This window comes from Suillus subaureus, assembly GCF_016647635.1.
Source record: "Suillus subaureus strain MN1 chromosome Unknown BJ212scaffold_9, whole genome shotgun sequence".
NCBI classification, from domain to species: domain Eukaryota; kingdom Fungi; phylum Basidiomycota; class Agaricomycetes; order Boletales; family Suillaceae; genus Suillus; species Suillus subaureus.
The window spans coordinates 554,738-576,752 of record NW_024538565.1 but is presented as its reverse complement, the minus strand read 5'-3'; the positions used below and the strand labels follow the sequence as shown (position 1 = coordinate 576,752).

Sequence of the window (22,015 nt, the reverse complement as noted above, 5' to 3'; positions counted from 1 at the left end):
GACGGTCAGCAGGGCTTTCTAGGGCGTCGAACAAATAACGTATTGTTCCCAACAATGATTATTCTGAACCAGGCAGTCGTCGGTCCCATCCGGTCCAATGAATGCTGTACACTCACGCGGTCTATCCGACGCTTCCACATGTACAGTGGACAAGTCACAGTGGCAGATCTCATTCTCCGACTTTCGCATTGCTCGTAGTAATGGTCACCATCAACGTATATACGTATACAATGCCATTTTAAAACCACAACTAAAACCACATCGAAACAGAAAAACTCGTCTCTTCACTCCGCATTGCATGCCACCATCCAGGAGGAAAAAATAGCACATCACCGGGGGCCAAAGTCGTGCACATAGCTTTCTGCGGCACCCATTTCCAAAAATCAGGGAAAGCATCTCGCGAGACTTTCTCTACCTCCGGGGAATCAGGAAACACATCCACTCGAGATGTATTGCACATCGATGGCTCCGTAATGTTGGCCGCCGGATTGCAAGATTTATCAGCAGGGTCAGATGTCGATGTGCCGAATGGGTACATCAGATCGGAAACATCAGGCGGTGCGAGCCAGACAGTCTTGCGACCGACCACTTGGGCTAGCGCAAGAAGATTTAATATACAAGTAAAATAGCGCGCAAAGAAGTCGTTCACCATAGCAATTAAAGAAGGGGTCCTATCAAATAGTATTAGTATACTCGTGCATCGACAGGGCATCTAATCTTGAAGGGACTCACAGTATGGGCTGGGGAAATGGTACCCCTTGGGCCGAGCCACGCATTGATGATCAACCCATCCGTATTTCCCGGAGGTTTGTAAGCAGGATAACAAGATGGGGGATCAGGGCACGCATAAACGTATTCGGGAATACCAATATCCCCTTCAAGTGCCGGGAATTGCATGAAGAGGTTATGTTGTGCAAGGTATAACACCTCATTCTGGGGTTGAGCTGAGTGTTCAGGAAAATCGAGGGACTGCAGAAAACAGTCCCAGCTCATCAGCCTTTGGGTCCATTCCTCAGTCCTGTAGTCTTTTCCAACTTCAACAGGCACAAGACGACCAGGGCCCGCCACGGAACGGAGATAGTCAATAGACGCCCACGAACTTAAGGCTTTCCAACCTTGTACGTAACCATGACGTTGGAGTACAAATGGCTTTTGTGACCACTCCCTCCCGAAGGCATTTGGTGGAGGGTGAATGCAAGGAATACTAAGGAAAAAGGCGCTGGAGTGGTACATCTGTATCAGTGATTGTTTGTGACCAGAATAGGCTCTGAGTGGTTTCAGCGTTAGATTATCTTGGATATCTTTGATGAGTTGATGGATGGAATCCAATCTGCCTGGAGCGCCTGCTATAATGATAGCGCGATCTAAGAAAGCTACAGCTTCTGTAGCTGCTGCATCATCCTGTACCAAATCAGAAACCTCAGATACAGCATAAAAGAGGCAGGCGTCTGTGTATAGCCTTCGCCAGCAAAGGGACTCGGACGGCAGTAAGCGGCTCATTTCTTGATACGCCCTATCAATGAAAGGTTTCATTGATGTCCGCGAGTCGACGTTGTCATGCAATGAACGAGCCGCAGCGTAAAACTCGAGGTAAGCCGAGCCGCAGCGCCGTAAATCTAGTTTGTGATCGTGACCAGGACATTTGGTAATTTTCGACTTCTATTCGAAGAATGAAGCTTACCAACTGTGCACGGGTGACTTTCGTCACCCAATTCTGCCAGGAGTTGGTCAAAAAATTCAAGACTCATGAATCGACAGAGCCTGATAACCTGCAAACAAAATTAAGAGACAAAGATATACGTCTGGCGGCGGCTACATGGGCGTTTTGCTCTGCGGACTTCAACACTCCACGTGTGAAAGGCGTCGAAGTGTCACAAACACGCGAACATTTACGTGACAGAAACCATTTTCCGTCACGCGTGGCTGAAGATAAAAAGGACAACGGGGAAGGTGCGGCCGTGAGAAAATTCCCCAGACGATCATTTCCTCTCAAAGTAACCCATTGCATCCGGCCCGCGCCGAACGGCGTTGACCGCATTCCTTTTTCGGATATGACTTCGAGGTACGCCTTTCGCCCGCAGCGTTATTGCATACGAATAATCTAATGCTACTTCCAGGTTGGACAGGCTCCTCCTTCTTCTTGATACAGGATCTTCGTCCTCCGTGAGGAATACAGCAGCCAAACAACTTGCCCAACTTGCAGCCAAAAGTGTAATCAGTGATGTTGCAGTTCAAGACGATATTAAGTCAACTCGTCACCATGTCCCTCTCGGAGACTCCTCAGCATGGTCTGAGTTAATGGCCGTCGTGGCTCGAGTGCGTATAGCGTGTTCCACTCCATGTCTCTATGCTAATTTTCGCTCACTCAGATTTTACCTTATTTGCATTCAAAGAGTCATGAAACAAGGTCGGCCGCATCAAATGCACTCTCACAAATATTCTCCCTTGTGCCAGTATGGCAACCACAAGCTGTAGACATCAAACCTCCCCTAGATCTAGATACATCTTCCTCTGATTTTCCTGCATTTTCTGTACAAGAACTCATGCAGAAAGGCGTGCTGCTTCTTGCATCATCCGGGAAAGAGTTCTCAAAGCCAACGGGCATCCTTGCAAACGCAGCAGAGGTTAAGAGAGCTCGTAAGGAGGCCATGGGTCGGCTAGGTCTCGACTTCCTTGAAAGTGTGGGGGCTGCGGATGATATGGACCTGGACAAGGAACTCGCCGTCGAAGGGGAGACTGAAACTGATCATGACAACGAAATTTACCCTAAACGAGAGGACACTGCTACCCCCATAGACTCCCCAATGGATATCGAGGCTCCAGTGAAACGTGAACGGTCGCCCCCTCCTTCACTATCTCGCCCGAAGAGCACCACGCCCGCTGCACCGTCACCCGTAACAGAGGGAGAGTGTCTTAATGGACTTTCAGCACGCGAACGAAACCGCCTGAAACGTAAACGGAAACCAGGAAACTCTGCATTTGTTGCGGCGCCCCCTCCACCCCCTACTGGGGCCAAGTACAACGCAACTCCTGCAGGGCCATCAAATAAGTAAGTCCAACTGCAACAGTAGTTCCTTATGTATCTCACTATCTTAATTGCTCAGAGTGCGATTGGTATCAGCAGAACCGCAGGACGCGCCAAGGTCACGATTAGATAGCCCTGTTGACACTGTCAAATCATTCGTTCAGGAGAAGGTTGTCATAGACCCATCAAAGGGTGGCGCTGTGTCACCGAAAGCAGCCCAACAATCACATGCGCTGGAGGTCATTCCAGGGGCTTGGGTGTGGCAAGGCATTGTAGCCCTCCTAGAGGTCGACTTATTCTCTGCAAATTGGGAATCAAGACATGGTGCTGCCATGGCTTTGCGCGAGTTGCTCAAGGTCCAAGGATTATCAGGTGGCATGAAAGGTGACATTTGACGTTCGTTATAGCGCCGAGCTTGTTCTTGACGACAGAGTTTAGACGGTTTATCCACAGAAGAAAATTCCCTTGCACATGAGCGTTGGTGTAACGACCTAGCTGCAAAACTTTTGTGCATTTTCGTCCTCGACCGTTTTGGGGACTTCGTCTCTGATCAGGTTTGTTTTCTTTCTCTTTATACACTCACACATAGCACACGTCCTGAGTGCACTATAGGTTGTTGCACCTGTTCGTGAGACGGTGTCACAAACACTCGCATCTCTACTGCTACACATGCCTCAGCAGTCCGTGAAGCACGTCCATTCCATACTATTGCAAATGATCCGACAAGACTTCCCGTTGGGGCACAAACCAACCAAGAGCAAGAAAGGCGATGGTAGCCATGTGTGGGAGGTTCGGCACGCAGGTCTTCTTGGTATCAAGTACGAGGTCGCCGTGCGAAGTGATCTTTTTGAGACAGCTGGTGATACAGGAAAAGAGATTCTGCAGGGCGTCGTCGATGCCGCAGTGCTCGGGTAAGTATGTCGTGTAGTATTCATGGTCACCTTGCTGACGTCTGGCCATGCAGCCTCAGTGATCCTGATGATGATGTTCGTGCTGTTGCTGCATCTTGTTTGCTTCCAGTTGCAGGTCATCTTGTCGAACAGCTTCCAGAATCTCTGGATAGAGTGCTTTTAGTTCTCTGGAACTGTCTACGTGGCATGAAGGATGACTTGAGCTCAAGTGTTGGCGCAGTGATGGATTTGTTGGGTAAGATTTTAATTGTTGTCTCACAGGGTAGTACTCACGGGCGGTAGGTAAACTCGTAACTTATAGCAAGGTCATTGATATCCTTGCACAAGCTAGCGTGTCGTAAGCTTCTCTTATTTATTCTCGGTCATGTCTAATGGTCCTGACCAGCCTCCCGCTCACGGAACTGGCACCCACACTCTTCCCGTTCTTCCGACATACGATCCCCAACGTTCGTCTCGCCGTAGTCAAGACTTTACTTTCCTTCATGACCGTAACTTCCCTTCCCCGCGAATGGATCGTCACGCCATTCCTTCGCCTCCTTTTCCAGAATTTGGTTGTGGAAGAACGGGCGGATATTCGCGCTGTCACTTTGACAGCCTGGCGGACGGCGCTCGAAGTCGTAGCGGATGTGCCTGGATGGATGAAGAAGTTGGTGAAGCAGCAAACCGTCCTTGATTGGTACTCGACCATGATGACGCCGCTTGGCGCTCCTATCGATTGCTCGACGTTTCATTTTCCTGCCTTCACGGAAGATGACAGCGACGCAGGCCCTCTGGAGAGGCATAATGTCGACAGGAACATGCTTGCCCAGGATCTATCGTTGGTCAGTGCAGAGGTAATCATACAGGCTCGGATTGCAGCGGCTACCTCCATGGCGTATTTAATGATTTATTGGCCTCCCAAGGTGCTGCGTTTTTCAGCGTGTCGGTTTGCTTCTGATGATTCATTTGCAGTCCATCGACGAGCTTTTCCAGCCCATACTCGTGCATTACTTGCAGTCAACCAGCATGCTTCAGAAATTCTTGGCTGCCCTCGTCTCGGAGGAATGGGCCCGCGCATATGACGCAGCGTCGCCTACTGCACTCATCATCGAGACGTTTCCTCTTGCAGCAGAGCTTAGCACGATGTGTTTGGCTTGGTTACAGGGCACGCCTCCGATCGCATATCACGAGATGGCGTTCACGCTACACCGCATCCACTCAGAGTGCGCTGCGCTCCTTCGTTGCTTCGCAACTGATTGCAAGATTCCCATCTCCTTGATTCCGCATCTTGGTGACGAGATTGATATCACTGGCACAAAACCGAATAGTTTCACCATCGAGACTGCAGAAGAAGCGGTTGGTCCGATGTACATGAAACTGAAGGACAGCCTTGGGCGCACGAAGAAGCGCGAGTTGGGAGTTATTGCCGAGAAGAGACAAAAGGTCATGACCAGCATCGAACAATACTCTGAGGTCAAAGCACAGAACGACACTCGTGTTTCAGCGGCTTTTGCAGCCGCCTTCGTTGCGTTCCGGAGTACCCCAGATAAAGTTAGTCCTGTGGTCAAGGGAATCATGAACGGCATCAAGGTATGTTAATTGTTGACTTTCAATTGCCAAAAAAAGCTTACTTTGTTCCAGAACGAGGAAAATCTGGATCTCCAGACCCGCTCAGCCGTGGCAGTAGCACTATTCATCGACTTCTGCTTTCAACACAATATTACGCAGCCGCCTGACAAAATTGTCAAGAATTTGTGTACATTCCTATGTCAAGATGTGGAACAAACACCGACCTTTGCCTATTCGCGATCCGTCTACAAGGGTATTCTGTCACTTACCTCTTGGTCAAAGCAGATGACACAGCCACCAAAGAACGGCAAAGATAGTTCGAAAGGTGCCGATAGTGCCAAGTCGAGCGAAGACGCTGCAACAGCACAGTTATCAAGACGAGGGGCTTGCCTAGCATTTGATCAGTTGTCGTCCAAGTTTGGATCCCAGCTCCTTCAAGTGATCCCGAAGATGTGGATTTCCATGGCCGGAGGTCTGCTGAGCGCATGCACAACAGGTGCGAAATTATTTCGGAGCCTCTGATTTTCCTGACCCCTGCTCAGCGTTACCACACGAAGCTGACGCTCTCATGGACAAACAATATGGACAAGATGTAATTGACTCGCTCAGTGTCCTCGAAGCCGTTGTGCCTTCCTTTCACCCTGATCTTTGGCCCAAGCTTGCAGAATTGTTTCCCGCTATCGCCATGGCGCTGCGTAGCCGATATGCTATTATTCGGCAGGCAGCTGCACGCTGTTTCGCTACCATCTGTAGTGTGATGACTTCCGACGCTATGCTGTTCGCAATCGAGAAGATCATCCCATTACTAGGAGACGCTATCGTGCTGTCAAACCGTCAGGGTGCGGCAGAAGCGATCTATCGTACGTGTTCAACTGTTTTTAATGTCCTGTTCTTCACACTTCGCTCAGATATCGTCCAGCACCTCGACATCAAAGCACTTCCCTATGTCATCTTTCTTATCGTCCCTGTTCTGGGGCGCATGAGCGATCCCGATGACGACATTCGCTCTGCGACTACCAACACATTTGCGTCCCTGATCAAGATGGTTCCCTTGGAGGTTTGTACTAATGCTTGATATACATCCTCTACGTTTACATATTTTTAGGCTGGTTTGCCTGATCCTACCAGTTTCCCTGAGGAACTGCTTAAGAGGCGTGAAACAGAACGACAGTTCCTCACCCAACTACTTGATGGCAGCAAAGTTGAGCAGTACACCATACCTGTTCCTATCAAGGCGGAGCTCCGCAAATACCAGCAAGAAGGTATTAATTGGCTGGCGTTCTTGGCCAAGTATCAGTTGCACGGGATTCTTTGTGATGGTATGTTTGAATTTCCTTGAAACTTCCCACGTCATTCTAACATACTTTAGATATGGGTCTTGGTAAAACCTTGCAATCCATTTGCATACTGGCCGGCAAGCACGCAGAGCGAGCTAAGAAGTATGAAGATACAGAATCACCTGATGCGGTTCATCTTCCATCGCTCATCATCTGCCCCCCTACTCTTACCGGTCATTGGTACTACGAGATTCTGAAATACTCCGAGAACTTACAACCCATTCTCTACACCGGCAATTCCAAGGAGCGCGCAAGGCTTCTTCCTAAACTGTCCAAGAAAGATGTGGTCATCACCTCATACGAAGTTGTGCGGAATGATATTGCGAGCCTAGAAGATTACAACTGGCTATACTGCATCCTGGACGAAGGACACGTGATCAAGAACGCGAAGACAAAACTCACAAAAGCTGTCAAGGCTATACATGCACAGCATCGTCTCATTCTTTCGGGCACTCCAATCCAGAATAATGTGCTGGAGCTTTGGAGTCTTTTTGACTTCTTGATGCCTGGCTTCCTTGGGACTGAAACGTCGTTCAACGAGCGATTCAGTAAGCCAATCCTGTCAAATCGTGATGGAAAGGCGAAGACTGGTGAAGCTGGTAAGTGACGTATCTGAGAACTAGTCCGCGGCTGACTAAATTCCCCGTAGCTGCTCTTGCTCTTGAGGCCCTGCATAAGCAAGTCCTGCCCTTCCTATTACGCCGACTGAAAGAAGATGTCTTGAATGACCTACCCCCGAAGATCATTCAGGACTACTACTGTGAGCTATCAGAGGTGCAAAAAATACTGTACGACGACTTCTCCAGCTCACAGGCCAAGACGAATGCGGAGGATGCCATCCAAGGAGCTGCCAAGGATGCCCCACAACAGCATGTTTTCCAATCACTACAGTATCTCCGCAAACTTTGCAATCATCCTTCACTGATCCTGAAGACCAACCGAGACGCTGTTGTTGCAGCACTTGCTAAGATGAATTGCAAAATCAACAGTTTGAACAATATTCAGCACGCACCGAAATTACTTGCTCTACGGTATTGTCTTTCTCTATGTATGCAGTTGCAATACTCAAGTGCGGGACAGGCAACTACTCACAGATTGCGGTATTGGAGGCAGTCCTTCGGTTACTGGTGAAAGTGGGAAGATCGATCCTGCGGAGAGCTTGTCGGAGTCGAGTAGTGCATTCTCCCAACATCGTGCTCTAATTTTCTGTCAGATGAAGCAAATGTTGGACATCATCGAAAACGATCTCTTCAAGCAATACATGCCTTCCGTCACGTACATGCGACTCGATGGCGGAACCGACCCCAACAAGCGTCATGCTATTGTTCAAACATTCAACTCGGATCCCAGTATTGACTGCCTCTTATTGACAACGCACGTCGGTGGGCTTGGTCTGACCCTTACCGGGGCAGATACTGTGATATTTGTGGAGCACGATTGGAATCCCATGAAGGATCTTCAGGCTATGGACAGAGCTCACCGGATTGGACAAAAGAAGGTCGTCAATGTATATCGCTTAATCACGAAGGGCACGCTGGAAGAGAAGATCATGGGGTTAGTTCCATATTTATTTTTTCGGTTGTATCTGGTCCCTGACGGCGTTCGATAGTTTGCAACGCTTCAAGCTCAACATTGCGAACTCGGTTGTGACGCAGCAGAACTCCGGTCTGGCGTCGATGGATACAGAACTTGTTCTTGATCTTTTCAGACGAACAACGGAAGACGAAGATGCAGCGGCAAAGAAGAAGGCGAAGGCGCCAGCGGGTCCTGTCAGCCAGAAGAACCTCCTGGCAGGCCTCGAAGACATTCCCGCAGAAGATGAGTACGAGGGGCTTGATCTGTCGAGTTTCATGGGCTCCTTGGGCATGCAATGAGATTGGATTTTAGATTCGGTATTCATATTGATCGAGCACTTGCTTGGTTTTCACTTGACGACTACATATGTTGCATTTATAGTAGAATGTACCCATACTCCATCAATAATGTATAGTGTAGATTAAGCTACGAATAGGTCTTCCCTCTGACTTGGACTTGACATAATAGTTGACAGTGACCGCTGTAATTATAGAAGTTGAAAGCAACTGTAGCGAAAGTTGAAACGATTGCAAGACGTGGCGTCACGTGACTCAAGGAGTTCAGGAACCTGGGTACTCTCCTTTGCTAAATCAGTCTTGTTAACTTCTTTCGGTGTCCATCCTTTTAGGAATTTGAATGTGCATACTATTACCAAGGTAATTCTGAAGACAGCTCAGACGTAACATCCGACGCGGTATGTGGTTTGCGGGGGCTCTTCTATCTCGAGGCAGGGGTTCCTAACACACGAGCGCTCCTTTACTTGGCTTCTTTGTCATCGTTGAAGTCTCTGTACTCCAGGACACAATATTAACAGCACAGAAACCAATGCCATTCCAAAATTTGTCTCCCAAGTCAATCTAGCACATGTCGCTGCACCGTCGCTTTCCATTCTTGCTCGCTGTCTTAGAAACATCCGTTTTCTCCACTGTCGATCAGTAGCGTTGGACATCGATTTAAACCCTTCGGGGACCACCTTATGATCCACTGGTTATTACAGAACTCACAATCCAATTCTCGGAGTGCTTCTCTCTTGCTCTCGAACACCTCAGTGTTAGCTTCGACCCCGCGCTCTTCTCCCCGGAAAACGAAGAGATACTCGCTATTTCTTCCCTTTGATGTGGTTGCTCCGTTGTTGTCCTTGAGTCGCTTGACAAAGGTAGACCTCGGCTAGATCTGCGCTCCAGCCATCAACGATGCGTCATTCAAGAATGGCGCAAACCTAGCCTCTGCTCCAGGAATTCTACTTTGGAGACCGGTCCCACCATCTCTCACCTTCACAAGATTCATACACCTCATGTAACATTGCCGGGACTTGTGGATATACTTGGTGCCTCGTGTGATTAGACACTCCTCGTAATAGCCTCTCTGAAACCAACCTGCATTTGACATAGTCAATGCCTCTGCAACCAACCTCGCTGTGTTTTATGTCCTATCATGATCAGGAACTTGACAGCAATGAGGTTCAGACTCAGTCGGAGACACATCTCTGCTGTTTTAGAAGCTTATCCAGCTTCAAGGAAGGATCCCGAAAGCGCACCTCCAACCACCAGAGAAGGACGAGGGCAGCAAAAGTGACGGACGAGTGGAGTTTAGTGCGGTGGAGGGCGTATGCTTGACTTGGGAGTTCGGATGGCAGAGATTCTGGTCGAGCAAGGAGATGAGTGATGAACAACCCAAGTTGTATTACGGTTGAATTGATTGAGGTTTAGGTGGCGACTTTCGTGTAAACGAATCATCGTTGGTGTTGGCGAGTGCCAGAAGGTTGTCCTGTTCTGAAGTTCGTGGCCAAGAGGTTTTTCCGCCACTGTTTCTACTACTCGGGTAAGTCAGAGGTAAATTTGCAGCTGACGAGGTTTTCGAAGTCTTGTCATTACGTTCTTACGTTCCGCTACACGTACCTTGTCAGCCTCATCTAGAAACCGAAGTACTTCAGAAGGATAACAGGGCACTCATCACTCGGTAACAGGGTACCTATGTCATTGGAAGCCGAAGTACTTCAGAAGGGTATATACAGCTTTATCATATCAAGGTGCTTTGACAATATTAATAGAAGATCTTTTGGAAGTCTTTCTGGAGCCAGACTATGTGCCCATCTCAGATGCCGAAAATGAAGCAGTCCCTGGGTCCAACTTTGATGGAGCATTAAGTCATTCAATCTCATCATATACAGCGATATTATTATTAACAGCTGAAGCATCAGGCAGATGAGTCATGGGTTCAGTGAGTGATATCGACCAGTGCACTGACATAGTACATAGAACCTTTTTTTTTGGGGGGGGGCATAAAGCCAGCCAAACTACCCGAGCGCTGTCGTCGTCGGTGCGGTCCTACGTTGATCGGAGTTTGGGCGGGTAATTGCGGAGTCGGCCGTCAGATGCCGCACACCAAAATGGGAAACTCCGACAAGCTCCGGTTGAAGTTCACTCTGACCGACTCCAACTTCATGAATTCAAACCCTGAACAAACAAAGTCCAGACTCCCCGTCTCACCATTCACAATGAAAAGATCCCCATGAGACCCTACTCAATATGTTCACTTCAGCTTAATGTTGCAGCCATCGCTGAGCGGTATATAATCCGTGTATCCCCGCACTCGCACGCTTGCTCTTCCTTTTGTCGTTTTATTTTCTTCACTAACGTCTCTTTCATTCATCAATTTCATTGATACTTCGTATCATCACTCTCGTTGCTAACGTAGGTCACTCTTCGATGGCCTAACAATTCCGACTTCGTTTTGTGACGTGACCAGTTCCATTCCATGAGGTGAACATACGTAAAGTATACTCGTGAATTCGGCAGCGAGTAGAAGTTCTACATTTACGTGGAAACCTGCGTGCCAATAATTCTAGAAAGTCGAATCACTGCTTCTGGCGCGGTTGATGGTTAACATAGCGAATTCCGTCACTCTGCGCGCATAAGTAGCAATAAATAGAAGTTGAACGCGGGTCGCATCCCAAAATTTCCAGGACAAACGCCTTAAAACTCTGGGTGAGTGATCTTGCGTGCAGGCAATGCCGCGGCTGTATCGGTTTCACTCAATCGACACCATGCAGCCTTCTCTGGACTTGTTTGAGGTTCGAGTCGCTATATACCCCTTGACGTACTCAACCGCGCATTCAAATTTTGTCGGTGTGTGGTGCCCTCGCACTGATGACCATCACTAACTCGCATAGCCGTACTAGATACCATGAAGCCTATTCAGTTTGCCATCCTTGCCATTCTCGCCGCTGTCACTGGGGTGAAGGCTTCTACCAATGGCACCGTTGAAACCTGTGTAACGATATGCTATGGTGGGAAACCCAGCGAGTGCGAGGATCCCGTTGAATCTAGCTCAGGCTGCTGGACCTGCTGTTACGAACCTTCTGAACCCTAGCCATCGATTTTGTACAGATAATGTATTGCGTCTAGTCACCTATAGTTCTGAAGAACGACAATTTCAGATGACTCTAGTCTGACGATCGGAAAATCTCCATATGATGCCATCTGCATATGACGTAACGTAGTCATCCAGATACTGCAAGCCATCGGTAGTCAACTTTGCTTGAAAACATAGGCCAGTCTCTATCTTTTGTGCACTTGGTTGTTAATTGTAGCGGTGTCAAGTCACCAATCCCTGACGGACTGTAGTCAACAATGGCAGACTGTCCAGACAAGTGACATATATTCACAGTTTGATTATCTTCAACCCTCCGATTCCAAATGAAAAGGAGTGGGGTAGTATGTGCCTGGAATGAGATCAGGATTGTTGTATTCATTGACTGGATGAAGTCCTCGATGTTGGACCACAAAATTAGTGGCACTCTCCAAAAGGGGTTTTTGAGAGCAGCAGTTATATATGAGTGTTCATCTAATGTTGTTGCTCTGGATTGGAGACACCTACCTTCAAAGCAAATATTGTTACAACAGACCTGTCATCGTTCTGTCCACTAAAAGCTCTGCAAGATGCTCTTGAAGTACAGTTGATTTTTCATCAAACACGCTTTTGACATCAAACTCATGATTCCTGAGTATGCGCTTGGATCAGCCAGGCATCACAATGCTGGAACTTGGCAGGATAACTTAAGCTCAACATTCCAAGTTGTTTGAGTTGTTCGATGTGCATGTTAAATACAATCAATGGTGATATTTTGACCACATGAGGAGTACCCAAATGTATCCTTATGCACAGGACCAACTGATTAGGCTTGGATTTTCCAGGGCCAACAAACACAACATAATGCTGAAGCCCATTGATATTGGTGGGAGTTCAAGGCAACACAGACTGCAGCACTTGTAAAGTGACTTTAAAGAGAGAACAGACTCAGGATTCAAATTAAATTGACCTATGATTCGATTCAATTGCGCCAGCCCCCTACAGTCCAAAGATGATCTAACTTAGTTGTTTCTGGTCTTGTCAAATTGAAGCAGAAGCACTGCTTCAGGCTGTGGTTGGATGACGTGGAGAATTTCGTAAGTTCCATCATTCAGCGCTAACAGTGAGCGATATAAATTCCCTGCCATCAAGTCTTAAAATTCTCAAGACTCTGGTGAAACACTTTGTTGGCAGGAAGTGGCACCCATAGGTAACGTCATGTCCATTTCACCCAATGGCATATAGCTCCTCTTGGACCTGCCATAGCCTCCCTGTGTACAATTGCCAATTTCACTGCATCCCCAAGGAGTGCATGAAAGTCAATGGGTCAAATCCCTCATACCCATCTTCTGCAGGAATGCCTTTGATGTCTGTTAGGAGGTCCTTCTCTGACAGGATTCATTTGTCAAGATACAACTATTGATGTCACTCTCATATGTACTCTTCCTTTCCTTTTACATATGCAATCACTCTTCACTACATGCCTGATACACGTTCCCCTTTGATTCTCTGTCTCAATCATGGTATTAAAGACCTCTCCTCATCGAATATAGTTCTCTAGTTGTTTCACTGAATCTAAAGCCTTCATTCTTGTTCATCGTTCCTAGTCCAAGCCTCTCAGATTCTCAATACCATTGGCACCTTCACATTCCTCCTTGCTGCTGCATCTTCTGTTGTTCACCTGAAAAGATCAAGAACAAAATCTATATCCATTGATGCCAGATCAGAGTTTTACTGCATCACAACTGAGTTCGCAATGTTGAGCTTGAAGCGCTGCAAACCATCAAACACTGCCAAGGGACCAGATACAAAAAAAGAATAAATATAGAACTAACCCCATGATCTTCTTTTCTGGCATCCCCTTCATGAACATTTGAACAATAAGCCAGGCACAAAGAAGTAAAAAAGACTCCAAAGCTCCACATGATATTCTGGATTGGAGTGCTTGAATGGGATGATGCTGTGCATGTATAGCCTTGCAGTTGTGAGTTTTGTCTTCACATTCATGATCACATGTCCTTCGTGATGCAGTATAGCCAGCTGTAATTTTCTAGGCTCATAGTATCGTTCTGTGCAACTTCATATGAGGTGATGGAAGGAGCCCTGCACACTCCTTGGAATTGCTGGTGTAGAGAATGGGTTGCAACTTCTCAAGAGTATTTTAGAATCTTGCAGTACTGGTGACCAGTAAGATTAGAGAGGCAAATGATGAGTGATAAAGATGAACAGCAGACAGGCGATCCGATGGTAGTGAAACAGCATGCAGCCGCCTGCCAAATAATGGCATATTGGCTACAGCAGGTGATATCTCGCAAACTTGGGCCAAAGATCAAGGTGATATGACAACTTGAGGAACTGACCAAGACGCTTGCATATGGTTTGTCGATGAGATACTTTGTGTGGTAACACTGAGCAGAGTCAGGAAATTGGAAGGCCGAAAAATATCACCCTGTTGCACATGCACCCGGTTACAGGTAATCTACCCCCTTGTTTCCTTATCTCTTTGTTTACGTCATACGCGCCATCAATAGACGGGTTCTTTCCATTCTGATTACTCACAATCGTTGCTGTCGCTGATGACATCTACTCTGCTTTGATGATGTGTACATACCTGCCTAAGTAGCTAGACCAATAAGCTCAGTCTTGTACAGGGTTTCCCTTGAACTAACTTGGACCTCCAATCTAAGTCACTGATAACCGATATTCTAGTGAGACCTCTCTCGACTAGTCTTAGAACCTTACATTGAAGGCTGACCACACGACGTACTCTTATCAGTATCTGCATTGTGCCATCCTAGTCGCAACACCAGTGGGCCTCCTGCCATGGAAATCCATATCTTCAGGATCACCAGCTGAAGGAGCCGGAATTATTAAGAACCATGCTCAAAGGAGAGAGACTGACTCAGAGGGGCTTGGCCTCAGCTCATATGCTGTGCCCCTTACCTGAGTATGTGCCCTTCATTTCAGAGGAAGTCTGATGATGGTCCAATGAAGTCCAATGTAGAAGCAAACAGAGGTAGACTACCCTTAGGTAGAGTCGGAGAGACAGGAAGTGGACCAAAGTCCAGAGAGAGGGTAGGTGCTGGAAAGGCAAGACTCCAGTCTAGGGAAGCAATCCCTAGACTTGGGACAGAGACATAGGGGACAAATCCGAAGGTCCGGAATTCTGGCCTAGGGAATCCATCCCTAGGCCTTATGGAAAAGGGCAAGACTCAGACGGACTGAAGTCTGGAAGAAGATTGGGCAAGTCTAAGGTGATATTCAGACTGAGGACTCTACTGTAGTTGTACAGGGGTTATATACTAGAGGCTATCTGAGAGGATCAGTAAGCAAAGGAGTAAGGCTATGTATGAGCATGCGGAAACACATTGGTAAGTAAGACGGAACATAAGTAAATGAACTCGGAGATGAAGACTCGTACAAGGATCAATCAGCAAGATGAAAAGAGAGATAACCGAGAACCGGAAAGGCAGAGATGCCTAAATGGGGATAGGCGCAGGATCTTGGATAGAGGGTGGGAATAGGTCCGGAGATAGTAACAGTTAATATCTGGAGGTCCGGAAATCTGGGGATCAGGGTGGAAACAGGACTGAGATATGTGAGGTGGTGGATGTAGTCCAGAATCCAAGAGGAGGTAAAGTCCAGATGTCTTGCTGGATGGAATGTGTGTAGGGTGGACAGGATAGGGGATCCAGGAATGAGTCAGATATGGGGTCTGGAAATAGGTCTGGAAAGTGTGGGAATATGATGGGATCTATGTCTGGCATATGGGATATGACAGGAATCCAAAGTGGGTGCCAAGCAAAACAAGTGTGAGACATGACATTAAGAATTAACCATTTGCCTCCATTTGCCCTCTCATCTTTGAGAGCCTGTGTATTGTGAGCAACCATTCAAAGCACAGGATTGCTGGTCCACTGTGAGAGCTGGCTGACAAGGATTGGGTACATAGCTCAGATTGATGCTACACATCCCTGACACCCACTTTAGTGGGGAGAGGGTTCTGTAGACTTTAATTAATTCCCTTAATGGGTCCCAGGTGCCGCCTCCAACACTATTGGTTTGAATTACTGAGTGACCATCATATTTTCCTTGGCTCATTGATGCTCAATTGCAGGAATGCATATTCATTTTAGTTTGACATAAATGTGCTTGCAATATCTGGGTGTACCTGCAATAGCTGTGTCATACTGAATACATGTAAATCTTCCCATTGCCAGCCAGCCGAGAACCACAGGTAACTAGATGTGATACATCATCTGTACAAAATAGATGGCTAAGCCTCAGTGCAGCAGGTCCAGCAGTCACCAAGTTTGACTGCATACCACCCTTCTGTGCACTCAGGTTCCTTGGAAAAACATGGCAATATACAGATTCCAGTGTTGCTATCAGTAGCAGCTGCCTTCACCCCAGTAACAGCAGCAAGGACGGCAAGGACGGCAAACTGAATAAGTTTCATTGTATCTAGTATGCGAGTTTATTTAGTGATGGTCATCAGTGCGAGGACACCACACACCAACAAAAGTTTGGAAGTGCGGTTGAGTATGCAAAGGCACTATAGCAGCTTGAAGTCTAGGAAAAGCTGCATGACATCGATTGAGTGAAACATATCCAGTCTATGCAAGGCCACTCACCTAAAGTTTCAAGGTGTTTGTCCTGAAGATTTTGGGATACAACCATGTTCAATTTATATTTCTTGCTGTTAGTGCAGAATGGTTTCTGGTACCCTGTTATCAGTTGGATTTTACTCAGCTCCTTCAAACATCTTCTAACCCCACGGTATTCACAATTCAAACACCCCAGACCCTATTCATGTGTTTGCTTCAGTTTAATGTTCATGCATAGTATGCCACAATAGGCAGCTTTGATATGTGGAGCACCAGGTTGTGCTCCAGGAGGAATGTGTTGGATCTGAGATGGTGTGATTGAAAGTGATAGAAAGATACATGAAAATACATGGGTATGAGACACAGGTATGTGTACATGAAGCTCATGCCTTCAAATGATGGGTTATGCATGCTAGAAAGAGCCATACATATGGATTCTGCAGATGCAGAAGTTGCACCCCATTCAGCATCAATTTCATCATTAACTGAATGGACCATTGAGCCACTGGCATCACATGAGACATGATGACAAATATGAAATTTATCTGGGGTGCCGTCTAAGCCCTATTTAACCATGACTTGCAAAGGAGACTGAATTTTGCAAAAAGCTTGTAATGAGTGTCGACCCTTCACAGGTTCCTCTGCGGCATACAAGTCACAGACTTCTTTGAAGATCTCAGCTCCAGGGAGATGCATCGGGAGTGTAAGAACTGATGAGAGGGGAGAGATCATGGCCTATACTATTAGGAGGGCCGTTGCGAAGTTTGTAGGTTAGTTCTGGGAAAAGCTGGTGCATTCAAGAAGCATGTCTAGGGCTCCTAAGAAGCTTGAATGTTTGAATGTTTGAACCACATCAAATTTTCCCACATGTAATGTAACATGGTCAGACTGCCACCCACATAACCATTACACCAAAAGGTGAAATACTGAAAGCTTAGCTTTCAGCATCAGTGACAGTATATGTACTGATTATGAGAACTTAGGCAAGCTGGTGTGCTTACATGTAAAAGCTTGGGCTGAGTGAACCAGTGTCACTCGCAGGCAAAACCTAGCTCATCTCAATATCAAATAACAATGACCCTCTCAAACAGAATGAAACCAACAAGTCTTGGACCATCCATAAGCAATCGCCCTGGAAGCTCCCTCATATGTTTGTCCACCTTGTGACCCTATTCTGGGTCTCAAATCTGTTAATTTTTGGATGTAAAATATGCAGACATCTCACATGTCGTACGGTTTGGCATGTGTGACACCCAGCAAGATGTGACACAGTGAAGAACATATATGGGATCTCAGCGAACAGGAGCACTGAGCAGTTAGCTAATGATTGATGATGGACCAGGACACGTCCTTGGCAAGTATGGCACCAATTGTATGTACCCATGACAAAACACTAACTTTTAATAACAAATTCAATGATATGGGTAATCAGAGGCTTTGCACATGGTGGGTCTCAAACTGGCTCAAATTCACTGTCTCACATACCCAGATATGTGCATGGCATAGCAGTAGCTCTGAGACCAGCACTAGATGTGGAGAATGTGATTGGTTGGTTGACACTTGAGAGAGTGATTAGCTAATGCAGTAAAATTTACCTGGTAGCAGGCTCTGCCACATACATGGCCAGAGCTGTCCAGCAGAGCATCACAAGGCAGACAACATCCTTAGCTACTACTGCAGTCACCCATCTCCTAGGATAAGGGTCTGTTAGCTGGGACAAGAGGGATGCCAGATGGCGGGGGGTGGCAGTGGTTTTGAACCTGTGAAAGTTCTCATCAGGGGACTACTACTACCACTACCCCAACTGCACCAACCTTCTCATTCTGTTTAGGACTGATACTACTGAGCCTATGTACCTAGTGGGAATACAATACAAGACCTGTCACACGACTGCAACTGCAAAAAAGACGACCAGCCAGCCAGTCGCGTCCAGTGACCATGACCCACTAGCAGGGTAGTTTATGGTTAGGTGAGGGCTAGTGGGGGTAAGAAGCTTCAGACCTCAAGTCTCAAGATTGGATTGACAGAAAGAATTTCTGGTGATACGACAGATTTATCACCACTCCAGAAATCGGAGATATTCATGTAATAGCAATATTAATATGCATGTCAAAGTCACCCTCATGGTGTTTTCCATAAACCGCAACATTGATGGGTTGGTGTTACCCATGTGGAACCCTATGTGTGTGCTACCAAGACTTCTTTATGACTCACATATGCAATACATTTAATTGTTGCTCAACCTTCAAACAGATCCCTTTGCTCACAATCAATTGTACACAGCATTATCAAGGGTGAGAACACAAAGAGACGTGACTCAGATGTGTCCATTTGCAGAGATGAACAAAGGACAAGACTGGGCTATTTCCTCTGTGGCTACCACTGTAATCACAGTATATTGTCAAAGAGGCATGTCCTTGTTATTATTAACACACCTTATTTGAAGGATGACCTCAATATACTTCTTGAACACACTACTATGGCCAATCTCATGCACCAATTCCCAGAACTAACAATCTCCACAATGGTCTTCCTGTAGGCCATCATCTCTCTCCTCTCACCAGCCCTTACACTTCTTATGATCACCCTGGAGCTAAGATCTTTGGGGTTTATGATGGGCATGCCATGGAGGAACTTGCAAAGGGTTGATATTCATGATCAGGTTTATACTCTCATCACAAGCTTTTTGTGAAGTTCAGTCACTTCCATTCCTCTCCTTTGCAAGTCATGGTTGAACAAGGCTCCAATAGACGGCACCCCAGATAAATTTCATATTTATTGTCATCTCTCATATCCTGCCAGTGGCTCGATGGCCATTTGGTCAATGACAAGATTGATGCTGGATGGGTGCAGCTTCCAAATTTGCAGAATCTGTATGTTTCTATCCATACTTCTTCCCTCTTGTACATATCTCGCTTTGGATGTACTTTGTGAAAAGATTGTGTGGCTCTTCCCAGCACGCATAATCCATTGTCTGAAGGCACAAGCTTTACATACACATACCTGCATCTTTTTACACCATTTCTATCACTTTCTACCACACCACCTCACTCTCAATATCATATTCATCACACTTCTCCTGGAGCACAACTTGCAGCCCTACATATCGAAGCTGCCTGTCTATCATGGCATACTATGCATGAACACATGGGTAGAATCTGGGGTAGCTTCGTTGTGAATGCCATGAGGTGTTCGGACTGTGTTTGCTTGGGGTTAGAAGTTATTTGGGAGAACCGAGGAAAATCCAACTGATAACAGGGTACCAGAAACCGTTCTGCACTAACAGTGAGAAATATAAATTGAACATGGTTGTATCCCAAAAGCCTCAGGACAAACACCTTGAAACTTTGGGTGAGTGGCCCTGTGTGGGCTGGATCTGTTTCACTCAATTGATGTCATGCAGTTTTTCCTAGACTTCAAGCTGCTATAGCACCTGTAGCGAGTATACAAGCTCAGTGATCTTGGTAGAAGTCACTTATATTGATATATATACCTGTAGCAAGTATATGAGCTGCAGTAGCTGTTAGATAAGTATGTACTATATGAATAGAAGGTACTGACCTCAGTGATCTTGGTAGAAATCACTGAGGGAGTGAGCTTTGCTATGCGTGAGTGAAAATAATAGGTAGCTTATGTAACATACTAAATGGGTATAGTGAGGTTGGAATATGCAACACTCCCTCTCAAACTGAGTGGAGGCCAAGCATGGTGGTGAAGTGCTTAGCTTTGAGGCTAGGAAGGGGTTTGGTGAGAGTGTCTGCAACCATGTTGTCTGTAGGACAGTACTCTAGTAAAATAGAACCTTTGTCAATTGAAAAATGAATGAAATGATAGTGGATATCTATGTGCTTGGTGTGCACATGAAACATGCCAGAATTAGCAAGTGCAATGGCAGACTGATTGTTGCAGTAAAGGATGGTCAGTTGGGCAAGCGGACAAAAGACTTTGGAGATAAGGCGATGAAGCCGGATGGCTTCCTTTGCTGCGTGCATGGCAGCAATGTATTCAGCCTCTGTAGTGGAGAGTGTCACCAGCTCCTGCTTCTTTGAGCTCCAGGACATGGCCCCACCATCCAGCAAAAATGCATAGCTGGAGATAGTGTGTCTGTGCTCTTGGGAGGCACCATCTGTGTCAGCATAGCCTTCGAGGCCAAGTTTACCTTGGCCAAAGGTGAGTGCCATCTTCTTGGTACCTGTAAGGTACTGAAAGATTTTCTTAACAGCCTCCCAATGGGCTATGCCAGGGTTTGTGCCATATTGGGCAATGGTTGAAACAGCAAATGCTATGTTGGGGCAAGTGCCCACTGCGAGGTGCATAAGTGAGCCGATGGCCTCATGATATGGGATGTGCTTCATGAGTGTGGACTCTGCAGGAGTCTTGGGGATGGATTGTGAGAGCGGGACATTAGGATCCATGGGGATGGAGGAAGGTTTGAGGTCAGAGAAGTTGTACTTAGCGAGAATGGATTCGATGTAGCTTTCATGGGAGAAGGAGATGGTCTGCATGACCTTCATGCTGAGCAATGATGTGATGGGGCTGAGATCTGTGAGCTTGAAGCAAGCTGCTACATCAGACTTGAACTGAGTGATGAGGTTGCTGTTGCTAGCCGGTGAGAGTACAATCATCAACATGAGACATGAGAATGAGAATATCTGTGCCTATGTGTTTGAAAAACACTCCCCAATCTGACTCTGCTCTTTTCATCCCTAAACTGAACAATAGCCAGCAGAGTTCCTGGTACCACTTGAGGGTGCCTTGTTTCAATCCATAGAGGGCGACATGAAGGCAGGGCGACAGGATGTTTGAACTTGTTGTCGATGTTGAGTCCAGGTGGGAGTTCCATATAGATTACCTCATCAGTGTCTAACTTCCCATTTAGGAATGCACTGTGGAAATTGAAAACTGTCAATGTCCCAATCTCTCCTGGCTGCAACTGCAGGATTGTTTGAAGGGAGGCAAGACGCGCCACTAGCGCATAGGTATTGTAGTAGTCGAGGCTGTAAACCTGTGAGTACCCTTTTGCTACTAATCTCACTTTATACTTCTCAATTTCTCCATCAGTGTTTCTCTTTATTCTGAAGACCCACTTGCATCCCACAATGTTGACATTGTCCAGCCATTCAACAACAGTCCAGGTACGTGCTTCTTCCAGTGCATTTAACTCCTTATTGATTGCCCCTTCCCATTTAGGCCAATCAGTCCATGCACTTGCTTCCTTGACTGTGGTGGGATCAGTCCCTTCTATTGCCGCTACTCCTGTGACCATTGTGAAGACCTCTTCATCATCCTCATCTATCTCACCATACTCCCCTGCCATTCCTAGCTTAGCGGCCAGGTTACTGGACTCCCCCACAGGCTGCATCCCAGGAGGTAAAGCAGTGTTCTTGCCGTCTGTGGTGCCTGTGCCATCGCACAGACTTCTAATGTAGGCTGACTCTATTCTCACCCTTCCAGAATGGTGTGGCTGCTCAGTTTGTTCAAACTGTGGTCCCAGGTGGTCTCTAGAAGGAGGAATGGGATTATGGGGTGGTGTTGGAGTATTGCTGGGTGCTTTATTGGGGTTATCAGTGTGTAATGCTTGGCTCATTGATTCATTGGGTACTGAACCAACATCATAGATTCATACTGTACAGCTTTCCAGTCCACTTGGTCCTCCTATAG

General features: G+C 46.7%; 3 protein-coding genes across 3 annotated transcripts; 1 reads left to right on the top strand and 2 right to left on the bottom strand.

Moving 5' to 3' along the window:
* Positions 1-250: 250 nt before the first annotated feature.
* BJ212DRAFT_1267136 (uncharacterized protein) lies at positions 251-1,500 on the bottom strand (the record flags this gene model as incomplete). Its single annotated transcript, XM_041330635.1, has 3 exons — positions 251-594; positions 650-671; positions 733-1,500. 3 exons carry the CDS (start codon positions 1,498-1,500, stop codon positions 251-253), a joined length of 1,134 nt encoding a protein of 377 aa, XP_041195198.1.
* Positions 1,501-1,971: 471 nt separating this feature from the next.
* BJ212DRAFT_1342238 (uncharacterized protein) lies at positions 1,972-8,930 on the top strand. The gene is made up of 18 exons (XM_041335176.1): positions 1,972-2,062; positions 2,118-2,316; positions 2,370-3,049; positions 3,105-3,409; positions 3,464-3,579; positions 3,638-3,936; positions 3,990-4,171; positions 4,219-4,273; positions 4,322-4,838; positions 4,888-5,505; positions 5,557-5,980; positions 6,027-6,344; positions 6,393-6,541; positions 6,590-6,803; positions 6,854-7,420; positions 7,471-7,852; positions 7,902-8,375; positions 8,431-8,930. Exons 1-18 carry the CDS (start codon positions 2,052-2,054, stop codon positions 8,693-8,695), a joined length of 5,775 nt encoding a protein of 1,924 aa, XP_041195197.1. The 5' UTR covers positions 1,972-2,051; the 3' UTR covers positions 8,696-8,930.
* Positions 8,931-16,023: 7,093 nt separating this feature from the next.
* Positions 16,024-16,206, bottom strand: BJ212DRAFT_1267244 (uncharacterized protein; the record flags this gene model as incomplete). The annotated part of the gene is made up of 1 exon (XM_041330643.1): positions 16,024-16,206. The coding sequence occupies one exon, from the start codon at positions 16,204-16,206 to the stop codon at positions 16,024-16,026; it is 183 nt and encodes a 60-aa protein (XP_041195196.1).
* Between the last annotated feature and the right edge of the window lie 5,809 nt (positions 16,207-22,015).

What these genes read in the sequence shown, in the direction of transcription:
- BJ212DRAFT_1342238 (XM_041335176.1), top strand. An exon ending in CTTGCACAAGCTAGCGTGTC is followed by an intron (nt 4,274 to 4,321) that starts GTAAGCTTCTCT and finishes GGTCCTGACCAG; the next exon opens with CCTCCCGCTCACGGAACTGG. An exon ending in GGCGAAGACTGGTGAAGCTG is followed by an intron (nt 7,421 to 7,470) that starts GTAAGTGACGTA and finishes AATTCCCCGTAG; the next exon opens with CTGCTCTTGCTCTTGAGGCC.